The 13,287-nt window shown below is 40.9% G+C and overlaps 1 protein-coding gene across 1 annotated transcript in view; it reads left to right on the plus strand.

The window, feature by feature from the left end:
* LOC146790129 (UPF0764 protein C16orf89 homolog) overlaps positions 1–13,287 on the plus strand; it is a 656,853-nt gene that overhangs the window by 260,928 nt on the left and 382,638 nt on the right. Inside the window, exon 5 of the mRNA XM_085628478.1 lies at positions 7,071–7,209. Coding sequence (XP_085484604.1) covers positions 7,071–7,209 — 139 coding nt within the window. The remainder of the gene's footprint in view (positions 1–7,070; positions 7,210–13,287) is intronic.

The raw sequence follows: 13,287 nt of genomic DNA on the forward strand, positions 1-13,287 counted from the left end.
AAAATAAAGCACCACAAAGAAGGTATCTAAAAGCATTCTCTCTGCTAGGGTCCCAGGGGTATAAGAACAGCCCAGGGTTGTTTTGGGCTAGATTAACTGAGTTACTTCAAAATTTGGATGAAGAGGCATTGTCCTATGTGGATGATATTTATCTAACGGACATTGACCTAGAGGAGCACTTGAACAGAGTGAATATCATAATTTTGGGGTTTGCATCTGAGGGCTACAACTTCAACTTTAAAAAATCAAAAATTGCCCACCTCATTGTCCTGTTTTTAGGATATGAGCTTTCAAGTGAGGGGAAAAGCCTGGCAGCCAATTCTTTGGAAAAGTGCGCGCTGCTCCAACCTCCAAAATCACTGAAAAACTTACAATCATTCCTGGGATTCCTGAACTTTGGCAGAACATACATTTTAGATTACGCAGAAAGAGTAAAACCCTTCTACATTTTAATAAAGCCTGATTTTCAATAAAACTATGGACACAGGAAAACACAGAAACACTTCGTCCCTTACAAGCTGACATGATAGCTTCCAAACATTTACAGGCATGCGGAAACATACACAACCTAGTGATCCGTATAGTTGGGGGTTAATCTGGGTACACCTATGTAACATATAATGAAGGTGAAACAGTAACCAATTGCATACAAATCAAATTTGTACACAAATGCTGGGATGCACTTTGCATCTACAGAACATATTCTAACAGCAGAACAGACTGCTGTAGTGAGAGAAAGAGCACTGGCTCAGGGGAAACGAATAATAGTAGTGACTCCGGTTCCAGCCTTAGAGGCTGTGACAAAGGCAAGCGTTCCTACAGCTAAAGCCTTGCATCCGAGATGGATACTATGGGCTAATTCTCTCACTGCATCGGATGTAGAATACAGGTACGACCCAAATTTTAAGACACAAGCATTTCTGCAATACAAACAAGAATATCCTCTACCAAAGGAAACAATGCCTCTAGATCAGTATGAATATATAATTTACACTGACGTATCAACTCATCCGGCCATAGGAAGTAAGCAACAATATAGAGCAGCATGCACAATCGTTAAAGGGCGCATGCAGGATACAAAGTTCCATCCAAGTTGCACGGAAACGCAATCTCTAGGGGACTGCACAGCACAGCTGGCAGAGTTAAACGCCTTGATGCTGGCACTGGTAAATACAGATCGAGAATTCCCCACACTAATTGTGTGCGATTCCTTTTACTGTGTGCAGTCATATAATGAATATTTGCAGCACTGTGTTCAAAATGGGTTAAAAAATGCAAAAGGTGGCACAATTAAGCATAACATTCTTTGGGAACAGGGAGTGGAGTTGAAAACTGAACTACAGAGAGCTCAGGTGATTCATACACTTAGTCATCAGCGTGATGGTGTTCACGTTGAAGGAAATTCATTGGCTGATGAAGCCGCAAAGGGGGCTGCACGCACGGCTTCCGTAGCTGCAATCACTCGTTCTAAAATGAGAATAGACGGTGAGATTATGGTGGCTGTCATTGCTTGTCGAAAAAACTGCGGAGCAGTACCAAAAGGGTTTCCACTCAAGTACTCTTACAAGTTAGATGCCAATAACATTCCATTTGCTCAAATTCCTGGAGTAGGTGATAGAGTAATTCCAATCATGGATCGCAGGTTAGGTTTAATTCTAGCGAACACAAAAGGATAGGATCTGCACATGCAGGAGTTTTGGCGACTGTTTCTTAATTGAAACAACACTATTGGTGGCCTGGGTTAACAAAGCAGACTAAAGATTAAGTCTTGAAATGCGACATCTGCCAGAAAATAAAGGTTCCACTGCTACACATCCAGCACAGACACCATTATTAATATCTGACAAACCACTAGTGTGTTTACTTAGACCACTGCAGCCCCTTACAAAGAGATGGGGGCTACTGGTATATCATGGTTGAAGTGGATTCCTGCTCACGATTCCTATGGGTTTGGCCCCAAGGCTCGGCTGACGCTCAAACTGTTATAAAAGATCTGCAAGTCTTTATAGGGACATACGCAATTGGCACAATACATTCTGACCAGGGCCCTGCGTTTAGCCCTCGGGCTTACAAGGAGGCCATGTGAGGATTGGGTGTAGCATTACGGTACTCCTCTCCATACCATCCCGAGGGAAATTCGGTTGTGGAGAGGAAAAACCGAGACTTAAAGCAGTTTTTAACAGCTAGAGTATTAGGCACGGGTGAGAGCTGGATAAAACATCTATATGGAGTACAGCAAGCATTGAATAATATGACAAGAATTTCTCTAGGGGGGTAACTCCATATGAGGTCCTATTAGGGACAAGAATGTGGGTACCTGATCTTGATTGTGACGGCGCAGTGGCGGATGAAAAGCCTTTTGACATCCATGATTGTTTGGCTGTTTTACAGGATCTAAATGAGTCCAGTTAGTAAAGTATAAATCCCTAAGCAAAATGATCAAAAAATGTATAATCTGTCGATATATATGCGCCCCTCTGGTGCACTTTTATTTCCAAAATTCAGAGTGCAACGAAACCCAAACAACACTTACTAAATTTAAAAACAATCATTTAATGACATGTTAAAAAACATTTCAAAATACACTTTAAAAATATATAAATGTTAAAACAAATTATAACTCTTTTTCATCCAAAAACACAATTACATAAGTAACAATTCTTGGTGGCAGACAAGTTGAATCTTTTTCGACGCACGTTTCGACGCAAACTGCGTCTTCATCAGGAAAGAGCCACACTTACACTTTAATTATATCTCCTCTGTAATTCCCAACAATGAAAGACTGTGTTTCCTTCAATGTGTAATTCGATATGCATTAGTTAAACACTGATGAGTGTTTTTAGTCGCGAGGATTATAGATCTATTCCTTTATTTTCTAGTGTCCCAACAAAGGTTTTTTTAAAAACACAGAATACAATTCAATGGATAAGGGTTACTGTTTATTTAGTCCGTCTTTGAATGATAGATAACTTTATATTCAATTTATGAAGAACAATGTTTTTTTAGGAAGCAATCATTTCTATACGGCTTCAAACGTCCCGAAACGACCGAGTAGGACGCAGAGACGCCGCCGGTATTCATATCTATTGAATGAATTGAAGCCGAAAGGCAGTACAAAAACATTTACACAAAAGTTTCCATATTTTTCAGGATTTAAAATGTCTGACCCAGCCTCATAGTACTATAGGGTTGCACCAAAATCAGTACAGAAAAATATGTTGACAAACACCAAGCAGATTTACTTCCTTTATTGCCCAGTTGTCTCAACAAGGTTTCAACTTATGGAAAGACACCATAGACTTAAAATCAGACTGGGGTACTAGAGAATGGCAAGTTCAGGAAGCAGGAGCTTTGTTTAGAGCATGCCTTATCCCTCAACAAATCATGTTTTTGAACCAGACAGTGCAACAGATGTCTTGCCTTGGACTAGCCAAGAACAAAGACTTGAACACACCTCAGCTGCCAACTCCATCCCACACCGAGGGTCACATAACATCACAGAAGGAGATTATGTTGAATGACATTATACAATACAACAGATCAGACCCCGATTGGAAGAAATTGTTGATTTGGCCCACAGACACGAATAGTTGTCAGGCGAGATTTATAGGTAAAACCGAAGGTTTTGCTACCCATAGGCAAGATCCACGTTATGTACAGAGAGAACATCCAGGGGTAGTGACATCATACAGTGTTGGGAAGTTGTGCCTTGATTGGCTAAAAACCTCAACACTCACAAAGGTGAAACAACACTTATCCTTACTGTCACAGGATGTGGATCTCAGGGATTTTTTACGAGGTCCCAGGAAGCCACGTCAGAAATGTTTCTATTATGCTGTCTACAATGAAATATTGAAAATATCCCAACAAGGGGTGGCAAAGAGGTTAAGTGAAATAGACCGTAAAAATCTAGCAAAATCTCTAGCAGTGGTAGACAATGGGTTAACTACATTGACCTCCAGGATATATTCCTTAGGCAACATTGTATCTTCTGCAATACACATACTAGAACAAGATTTGGCCATATTACAAAAGGGACAACTCAATTACGTTCTATTATGTTATTAAGCGGTACGCTGCAATCTTTGCAAGCAGGCTACATGCCTTGGCATTATCTCAACAGTACGTCTCTGTTTTCGGAATACAATCTAACTGATAAACAGATAGAAATGGCACATAGGGGAGCAAAATATACAATGCTGCGTATCGAAAAACTGGATAGATTGGCATTTACAGTGGCAGAATTACCGTCCACAGAATGGCTAATCCATGGCCACATAACTCTACTGGTCACTACTTTTCAGTTTCAGTATTGCCTTTAACAAAAGCAGGCAGTCAGATATGAATAAATGGGTAAGGAATACATAAAGGAATCATGGGTATTACCATACAGATTTTGATGCCAGAGTGGGGATCGAGAAGTGTTTCTAAGCGGTGCAAACTGTGGGAACACTTTAAGTGGATCACTCATATGCCAGGATATAATGCTGCACGGGGCTTGTAATGGTTCTGTGGCAAACCTGACCTGCCTTTTGAGGGGTGCCCCAGCTGCAGTGATTACTCCAGCATTCAGGCTTCTTTCAAATGGGAGCACTTGATGCTGAACAGTCAAGGCTGCTGCAGAATGCTCCCAGGCATCGCATATTTGGTAACTGTGAGCTCCAGGGTTACTTGTTGTATGCATGTATTGTTTCCACCGACACATGCAGTCAGGGAGGCGCTGTTATGGCCTTCACTGAATGTTTCTTTAATACGGTTTGATACTCTAAGCAGAATGAAAGCCATGCTTTTACAGAAGTCTGTGCCCTTAACCTCCGCTCAAGAGACTTTTGATCTCCATATTGCAAGGTCTTCGGCAGAGATGCATGTGCTTATTCATTCAAACTGCTTTTTCCATTTAGCAGAAATGGTAAATCGTATCTTTAACATGTCTGATACAACAAGGATTGTCCACCTATTTAAGACCATGGGTCCTGGACTTCAGCGCACCTTTCAGACGGTACTTGGAGTTATACCAAACTTCAGACACTCCGTATTCAGAAGCATCTTTGGAGGACTTCTGCTCATCCTGTTTCTAGTAGCTGGTACCTGATTCTTTTATATTTGCTACGCAATGGACGTCCCAGTCACCAAGGAGATGGAAAGAGCACCCCTGGAGCATAAATACCGTGACCGCATGGTACAACATCTAGGCACGCCTCGTCGAAGAGAACTAAGTGCATCTTGGTTCTTGTCATTTCGACCAGTCTGGATGGACTGCATCTTACCTGTCTTCCGATGCCTGTTTTGCGGAGAAGAATATATGTGAGACCTCTGTTTGACACTCCCATCATGTGCGCAACCAGACATGAATGCTTTTCTGGACCCAATAACGGCCCATGTTCTGCAGTATTCCGATGTTGATGGCGGCATTCCTTGAGCTCCCACAGGTAGTAACAGCACCTGTTGATATGGACATCGGCTCCTCCTTTGACACCCAGGCTTTGGACGGTGCACAGTCTGCCCCAGCACCGACTGTGGACAGCATAGAACATCATCTGTGCTCAATTGACGTACTCTGCTAGGTGCTACAGAGGCCGTCTACTGCAGAAGCAAGCAACAAACATGTTGCGTCTACGAGTCTGGACACATAAACATTTGACTCGTTTGGCTCGTTGTGTGCTGGGAGGAATTCCTTTCTTTTTTTCTCTCTCAAACAAAGCTCAAATTTGGATCCCAAAACATAAATTGACATTCCTTTTAATTTATAAGGCATCCATGTCTTCCTAATGCTTATAGTGCTTTGGACATTTTAGAGCTATGGCTTGCACAAAACTTTAAGACAGTTTTAAGTTTTTTATCAATGTTTAAGAAGTTTTAAACATTTTTTTGCAAAACAGATGTTTATAAACTTAGTGCATACCAATATCTAGTTAGGCTAGTAGTACGGTAATAAGTTACATATGTCGTCCAGTCGGAAGAGGAGTGGGTTTTATATTCCATATAAGTACCCTATATAGGCGCAGGTAACATTGCAACCTTTCACCTATATTCTTCCCTACCTTACATACATAACGGTTCTTAGGGACTGACCGTTACCTAGATACAACGCTGCATTCAGAATGGGGGTTTCCCCCTAGTTCGAATCTCATACATTATGCATGAGGCTTCTTGGAAGCACAGTAGGACTAACATCTCTTCTATAATATCTCTGTATAAAGTTCAGGCCCGACTTCATCCTTTAGGCTGACACAGTAACACAACAAGGTAGGACCCCTGGGGAGACCTATGGGCATATATACATCACATCTTGCTTGGAAGGACAGAGGAGACCGAGACTTCCTGTCTGACACACTGACCAGAGACGCTGAGGTTCCTGCATGTAGACACTCCAGCTCGCAGTGGACTAACATCCCTCGCGGGGTGCCTAACTCGAGACCAGGACGGGGTCCCATATCCTCTCATTCTAAGGTAATGGGGTTGACTAGATCCTAGAGGGATTCTTGGCATAACACCTACACAGATGCTAGGTACATTTAGGTACACCTAGTTAGGGAGGCATCATAGGAGCACACACTTTTCATCATGTGTTTTATGTACTTGTATATATTCATGACTTCTGCAGGATGGTAGAACTCTACCATCCCTTTACTTCCGTAGTACTTCTAATCATATATCTCAGCTACTGTCTAATGGTTGTTGTAGCTCATCTATTCTACACTAGATTAATCTAGTTCAATAAATACTTATTGAAAATGCCCAGACTGTTTATTCTGTGTATTTCTCTGAGACAAACCAAGTGAGCACGAGTGACTGAGTAAAAGGTAGCATTTTGTTTACACGATTCTGAGGGATCAGGGTTGTCATGCTCTGAGGTTGCCAGAATCTATTCTTTCCTTGGTAAGAGGAGATTATAGTGGCACTTTGCCTCATGATTGCCCCACAAAAGCGGAGCAACCATGATGCAAAATGTTAATAAATCTGGCCAAGGATGTCTGAGGCTTGCTCAATGTCATATCCTTTTCTTATTATATGTGCATGGTTCTTAATTAGAAAAAGTAAACACAATTTAAATTCATTTCTCTCAACAGAAAGGATGCACAAATCACCTATTTAAAGTGGAAACACCATTTTACATGGCTAGATTTTGTGCCAACATGATGGAATTTAACCTGAAGGTTGAAGAAGATGGCTATCCCTCCGAACATCAAGATTTGTTCATGGAAAACAGTAAGTGGTCATCAGCTTTTGGAGAAAAAGTTTGGTGTTGTGATGTTAAACCCATGTCATCCAGCAACATTTACCATTTTATTGAATGAACAGGTTCATCTTTTGTAAGGTCCTATTCAGGGTTGTGATGGTCCTGGTTTGAAAAAAAGACTTAAATTTAACGTTTTTGTATAGAAAGAAATGTATATTACATAAAACGAAGACAGGTGAGCCTTAAAAGTTAGGTACATAAATAAGGATAATAAGGAAAAAGATAGAGAAGCTGATTGCGACTTTGGCGCAGTTGAGCCGGATCTCCAGGGGAGCAGCTACACCAAAGCCGCATTAAGACTGCCTGACTGATTACACATTAAATTTGTGCAGGCGAATGGTCTTTGTACCTTTCCCATGGTTGCGCCCTGAAAAACGTCACCACAATTGGAATGGCAAAAATGTTCCAGCATGGCATGGACTTTTAAGTCCATGCTCTGCTGAAACTGGGGGTGCAAGCAGACAGGGGGCGACATGTTATGCCCCATGGGTGGGACATTGAACCCCCACTGCCAGCCATTTAGTGGTCGGCACACTGGCAGTGGAGAAATTCATAATATGCTTGGTGCAATTGCGCCAGTCCTGCTCAGCATATTACATTGCCGCTTTGCCGCGCTAGCATAAGGAAATAGGGGTTCTCTAGTGTAGGCGGTGGCACACCGCCAGTACGATGGTGAGAGTCCTAATATGGCAGAAGTGGCCACTGCTGCTGCACCACAAGCGCGACAGTTGGAAGAGTGCCACACTCCTAACCAGGCCTTTAGTTTCTTAGTCAAAACACAAAAGAAGTGACAGGGCATGTTTGTACACCAATCACTAATGCAGAAACTGGCTGGAAAGAGGCACCAGCAAAAGTGTGCTCATTCATGGGCATCAGGAAGCTGGCAGGTGCCTGCCCTACCAGAGACGCTTTATCTGGCAGATATGAAAAATGCAAAAAAAGGATGAGCCTGCACACCAGAAGAAACAATAGCTCAAATTATGTTGTTGAAAAGTTAAGTAATGTTGATCATTGTAATGCGTGCTGTCATGTGTAAGGGTTTTAGCCCTGAACCCTATCTGAACAAAATCTATAGAAGAGGCATGGGGTGATCCAAACCTGCATGACGCACTGCTGAAAAAACTCTAAGAGTTTCAAAAAGGTTATTTAATATTCATTAGAATTATTTAAACACAAAATAACATGACAGATTATCTTTGCATGTTACAAAAGGTAAATACCAAAGTATCATTTGGTTGAACACATATGAATAACATGAGAAATATTTACAAAACAATCTTTCCTTGACTTCTCGCTGGTACACAAGAAATATATATGAAATTAAACTGTGTTAGATTATCTTTGTAGAACAAAGTCCCAATGCATTTCGGGTTTTTAGAACCCTTCTTCAGGGGAATGACTGATGTGAGTGAAGATAATTTCCAAAGGATCCACCGTTATAGCAACTACAACAAAACAGAAGGTCACATTGTATTCAATTGTTGTATACGTTAACAAATTCAAGACTAGGATTTGCACTCAGTGAGGAAATGCTATGGTGGGTACGGTGAAGATAGTAGGAGTGAATTCAGAGATTACAAGTGCATGCATGTGCTGGCGTAATTATGAGATGTGGTGCCACGCGTTCTCTATACAAGGTGCAAAAGAGTGAGCAGGAATAGTGTGAGAGTGATTGAAAGGAGTGTATTAAGTTTGTGCTGTAATAACGGGTAAGAAGAAGAAACGAAAGAATCACTTGACATGGAGCAATGGAAAGGACCGTTAGTTATGCAATAACAGGAATGGGTATGTGCGCGTGAATGTACTCACGCGGAGCTTGGTCAAATTGCTTGAAGTAGCTAGAAGAAACAAGTTTCCAAGGAATCTGACATCTAAAAAAGTAAAGAACGAAAAATGTACTCCCCAGCTAGTTTATAGGAGTTGGGTAGACCCCTTGTGAAGACACCCAGTGTTCTACGTAAAATCTTACCCAGGCGACTCAGAATCTTAAATTGCATGTGCGTTGAAAAAGTCTAAAACAAAAACAAAAGGAAGTTTGTACTTCAGTCCGGACTACAGCCGAAGGAAGTTGTGAATCAATCTCAACCGCAAGGTTTCAAAAGGCTTACCGGCAAGTCAGTGAGAAAAGCAGCCAAGTACGTGATCCGTCACTAATTGGAAGCGTGCGTATGCCGTGGTGTCGGCATGGTGAAGGAGAATGAAAAAACTTTATTGACCATATCCGAAGAAAATCGAAGATAATAAATAACAGAGTAATAAGTGGGAAGAAAAAAGTAGAGAAAGACTGCAAGAGATGGAGACACTAAAAAGGTAAAAAGGATGAAAATGAAAAATGAGTGCAAATCCTTTACAAGTTGAATGTTAATCTATAGGCATGAGCGTGCCCTGTATATCGAGCACTGTAGTTGAAAGGTAACAGTTTATAGAAAGCACAAAAGTTCCACATGATCATTCAGCCCGCCCGGTATCAGTGTACCAAGCTTTTTAATCCAAAAAGTTTCCTTTCGTGCTAGAATGGTGTGAAAGTCTATACCTGAGTTAATTGGAATTTTTTCCAAAACAGTAAAACGTAATTGGGGTATAGTGTGCGAGGTGTTTGTCCAATGTGTGGCTAAGCATGATTTTAGATTTTTATTGCGTATTGTGCTTTTGTCTTCCACTATTCTCGTCTTGATTTTTCTGAAAGTCCTACCTACGTAGACTAACCCGCAGGGACAACGTATCGCATAAATGACTCCTTCTGTGTTGCAATCTGAAGAGTGTCTCAAGGCAATTTTTTCACCTGACTGGGGATGAGAAAAGGTATTTCCAAGAATAACGTTGCCGCATTGACCGCAGTTATGACATTTACGCATTCCTTTGTGGGTTTGTCTGATGGGTAAATGTTTGGGTTTCAGAAGTTCTCTAATATTCTTCGATCTTCTGTGTGCGAATAGAGGAGGACCTCTATACAAGTCAATGAAGTCAGTTTCTTGTGCGAAAATTTCCCAACGTTTATTGATGATTTTTTTAATTTGAGAAGCTTGTGTTGAATATTTCAAAACGAATACCTCACGTTGAGCCGTTTGAATTTCTATATCCAAAAAATGAATTTTGTTTGTTTGAATATTAGAAGTGAACTGAATCCTTAGGTCCAACAAAATCCATTTTTTGGATATAGAAATTCTTGAAACACCTGAAGGGCTTTAAACATCAGTTTACAAAAAAACAACCGATGTCAATAATGCACTACATTTTAATAGCGCACATCCATATTCTCTCAAAAAACATTTACCCGTCTCACAGTTTATTAGGATCAAAAGGATTACATCTGACGACAGTCTATGCACTAAACTCATTGAAGAACAAAAAATGAGATACACCGAACGAGGATATCCTGAAGATGTACTCTTAGAAGCTGAAAAGACCGTTGCCCTTAAAAAACGCGAAGATCTTCTACTTCCATCATGGAAACAAACGGCTCATTGCGAGGTATTCATTTTGAAATATTCAACACAAGCTTCTCAAATAAAAAAAATCATCAATAAACGTTGGGAAATTATCGCACAAGAAACTGACTTCATTGACTTGTATAGAGGTCCTCCTCTATTCGCACACACAAGATCGAAGAATATTAGAGAACTTCTGAAACCCAAACATTTACCCATCAGACAAACCCACAAAGGAATGCGTAAATGTCATAACTGCGGTCAATGCAGCAACGTTATTCTTGGAAATACCTTTTCTCATCCCCAGTCAGGTGAAAAAATTGCCTTGAGACACTCTTCAGATTGCAACACAGAAAGAGTGATTTAAGCGATACGTTGTTCCTGCGGGTTAGTCTACGTAGGTAGCACTTTCCTGAAAAATCAAGACGAGAATAGTGGAACACAAAAGCACAATACGCAATAAAAATCTCAAATCATGCTTAGCCACACATTGGACAAACACCTGGCACACTATACCCCAATTACATTTTACTGTTTTGGAAAAAATTCCAATTAACTCAGGTATAGACTTTCACACCATTCTAGCACGAAAAGAAACTTTTTGGATTAAAAAGCTTGGTACACTGATACCGGGCGGGCTGAATGATCATGTGGAACTTTTGTGCTTTCTATAAACTGTTACCTTTCAACTACAGTGCTCGATATACAGGGCACGCTCATGCATATAGATTAACATTTAACTTGTAAAGGATTTGCACTCCTTTTTCATTTTCATCCTTTTTACCTTTTCAGTGTCTCCATCTCTTGCAGTCTTTCTCTACTTTTTTCTTCCCACTTATTACTCTGTTATTTATTATGTTCGATTTTCTTCAGATATGGTCAAAAAAGGTTTTCATTCTCCTTCACCATGCCGACACCGCGGCCCCTTTAAAACGCAGCGCGACGACTTACGTCCATATGCACGCTTCCAATTAGTGACGGATCACGTACTTGGCTGCTTTTCTCACTGACTTGCCGGTAAGCCTTTTGAAACCTTGCGGTTGAGATTGATTCACAACTTCCTTCGACTGTAGTCCGGACTGAAGTACAAACTTCCTTTTGTTTTTGTTTTAGACTTTTTCAACGCACATGCGATTTAAGATTCTGAGTCGGCCGGGTAAGATTTTACGTAGAACACTGGGTGTCTTCACAAGGGGTCTACCCAACTCCTATAAACTAGCTGGGGAGTACATTTTTCGTTCTTTACTTTTTTAGATGTCAGATTCCTTGGAAACTTGTTTCTTCTAGCTACTTCAAGCAATTTGACCAAGCTCCGCGTGAGTACATTCACGCGCACATACCCATTCCTGTTATTGCATAACTAACGGTCCTTTCCATTGCTCCATGTCAAGTGATTGTTTTGTTTCTTCTTCTTACCCGTTATTACAGCACAAACGTAATACACTCCTTTTAATCACTCTCACATTATTCCTGCTCACTCTTTTGCACCTTGTATAGAGAACGCGTGGCACCACATCTCATAATTACGCCAGCACGTGCATGCACTTGTAATCTCTGAATTCACTCCTACTATCTTCACGGTACCCACCATAGCATTTCCTCACTGTGTGCAAATCCTAGTCTTGAATTTGTTAACGTATACAACAATTGAATACAATGTGACCTTCTGTTTTGTTGTAGTTGCCATTACGGGGGATCCTTTGGAAATTATCTTCACTCACATCATTCATTCCCCTGAAGAAGGGTTCTAAAATCCCGAAATGCATTGGGACTTTGTTCTACAAAGAAAATCTAACACAGTTTAATTTCATATATATTTCTTGTGTACCAGCGAGAAGTCACGGAAAGATTGTTTTGTAAAAATTTCTCATGTTATTCATATGTGTTCAACCAAATGATACTTTGGTATTTACCTTTTGTAACAGGCAAAGATAATCTGTCATGTTATTTTGTGTTTAAATAATTCTAATGAATATTAAATAACCTTTTTGAAACTCTTAGAGTTTTTTCAGCAGTGCGTCATGCAGGTTTGGATCACCCCATACCTCTTCTATAGATTTTATCTGGCAGATAACCACCTTGAGGGGGAAGGATGGAATGCTGTTTTTCTTTTCTGGGCAGATTGGCATCTTGAAAAGAAAAGGGAACACCTGGGCAAAACTGCGAAGCTGAAGCAACCCTGGCAATTTTGTCAGATGAGCCCCCGGGAGGGGCAAGTGTGAAGCATTGCTGCTTTTGTTACTGTGGCCGACATTGCAGCACCGCAGCAAAACCGGTCCCCAGTAACAAAACTGGCTCCCACCACTCCAAAACAGGCCCCCATACTACCGCCTACTGGGGAAATGTCTGATGCCTACCACGGCTAGTCCGGCCCTGTGAAACACAATTGCAAATGCGAGGATTCCCCCTAAAACAGGGAAACCCATCAAAGTTTAAATCAAAGCAGAATCCTTGTGTATCTGTGAATCTCTCTTTGACACAAAACAACTGCATCTCATACCTTCTTCAATTACTATCTATTAAGTCCCTGAAAACAATTGAGCTTGTGGTCCAGATGAAAGTTTAGTGCAGTACAGGCATGCTGACTATCACACACAAACACCATTTGATTGACATTTT

This window comes from Triturus cristatus, chromosome 10 (genome assembly GCF_964204655.1).
Source record: "Triturus cristatus chromosome 10, aTriCri1.1, whole genome shotgun sequence".
NCBI classification, from domain to species: Eukaryota; Metazoa; Chordata; class Amphibia; order Caudata; family Salamandridae; genus Triturus; species Triturus cristatus.